The 1,701-nt window shown below is 63.6% G+C and overlaps 1 protein-coding gene across 1 annotated transcript; it reads left to right on the top strand.

The window, feature by feature from the left end:
- Nucleotides 1-58: 58 nt before the first annotated feature.
- Nucleotides 59-409, top strand: EMIHUDRAFT_246595 (hypothetical protein; the record flags this gene model as incomplete). The annotated part of the gene is made up of 1 exon (XM_005766290.1): nucleotides 59-409. A coding segment is annotated over one exon (351 nt), but the record flags the coding sequence as incomplete, so codon positions are not given.
- Nucleotides 410-1,701: the final 1,292 nt, after the last annotated feature.

Below are 1,701 nucleotides of genomic sequence, written 5' to 3'. Positions count from 1 at the left end.
CGTCGCCGTCGGCGGCACCTACATCTTCACCAACTTCGCCGTCTCGCACACGCACAAGGACGTGGTGCCGCACGACAAGCATATCTCGTGGACGCTCTACTCCGCCAACCACACGACCAACCAGTCGAACACGCCGCTCGTCAACTGGTGGATGGCCTACCTCAACTTCCAGATCGAGCACCACCTCTTCCCCTCGATGCCGCAGTACAACCACCCCAAGATTTGCGGCCGCGTCAAGCAGCTCTTCGAGAAGCACGGGGTCGAGTATGACGTGCGCACCTACGCTAAGTCGATGCGCGACACCTACGTCAACTTGCTCGCCGTCGGGAACGCGTCGCACAGCCTCCACCAGCGCAACGAGGGCCTCACCACGAGGGAGAGTGCGGCCGTGCGCGTGACGGGCCACTGAGCGCCGCCCTCACGGCCGCCCGCTCCAGCGGACCGCCCTCCGGTCACGCGGCGCGCGCGCGCCTGGGAGGAGTAATAATGCACACACGCCAGTCGGTGCGATGTAGTAGGAGTTATGGAAGACGTTTCACAGTCAAAAAAAATGGTTGCCGCCGTGTCACGTGACGCGACTGGAGACGCGACCCGCCCCCGCGCCGCCGCGGGCGCGGCGCGGGTGGTGCCCCCACAACGCGCCGTATCTCTGTGTGTGTATATCTCTCACTTTTTATGGTTATGTGTGCGGCGACCGTGGCCCCCCTGAGCCCTGTGCCACGCCAGCGGCCCGCCTGCCTCTCTCGCCAAAGTAAGCGCACACCCCAAACTCTCGCACATGCTCTCTCTCGCGCTGTGCCGCTGTGTGTGACCTGTGTCGTGTGTGTGGAGAGTGTTGTCAAGTGTTGTGTGCGGTCGGGCTCTCTAGGGGTCTCGCGTCTCTCTCCCACGCACCACGCTCTCGGTCTGGGCGGCGAGTGGTGATCTAGAGAGTGGTGTCGGCGCACGGCGCTCGCATGTCGCAACCTGTTCAGTTGTTGCACACTTGAGCGCGCAGATTGTGGTGTGTTGCAACTTGTATTTTTCGAGACCCCATGCGTGTGGGTCCTCTTGTGGGTCCCGTAGTAGTACTCCGTACTCCAGGGGTTCACGCCCTCACGCTCGGCGTAGCACGCACACGTACAAGGCTAGCCCCACCCGCGCACAGCTGCGGTGGTCCCAAGCCGCGGCCCCTGGTTGCTGGTACGAGCGCCTCACTGGTTGTACACCTCTTGCGGCCACAAGTCACCGTAGTTTGGCACCTTGGACATCGAGTCGGCAATTATCGAGGGGTCCTCGAGCGAGGAGGTGTACCGCCCCATCATCCAGTTCGTGAAGGAGGCGAGCGAGATGGTGCCCGCGCCGTCCTCGAGCTCGCGCAGCACAGCCTACCAGGCGAGCACCCGATTCGAGAGGAGTGGATGCGCGCCCTCGAGCCCGTGCGCAGCGCCGCCTCGACGCGCGGCTCGTCGAGCGGCGCGGAGCACATCGAGCGGAGCGCCTGATTGATTGGTCGATTAATTAATTAATTAATACTCAAAGCGGAGCGCCTGCAGCCGAGGGCGCGAGGAGGCTCACGGGAGGCCTAATCTACCCCTCCCACCCCTAACACCCACCCCTAACACCCACCCCTAACCCCCACACCTAACCCCCACACCTACCCTCCCTCGCCTGCTGCAGCTCGTGCCGCGACACGACGCCGGAGTGGTTCGGGTTGAGAGC

The sequence above is a fragment of the Emiliania huxleyi genome (assembly GCF_000372725.1).
Source record: "Emiliania huxleyi CCMP1516 unplaced genomic scaffold EMIHUscaffold_519, whole genome shotgun sequence".
Classification (NCBI taxonomy): Eukaryota; Haptophyta; order Isochrysidales; family Noelaerhabdaceae; genus Emiliania; species Emiliania huxleyi.
The sequence above is the reverse complement of the archived record's forward strand: the minus strand, read 5'-3'. Positions and strand labels throughout refer to the sequence as shown.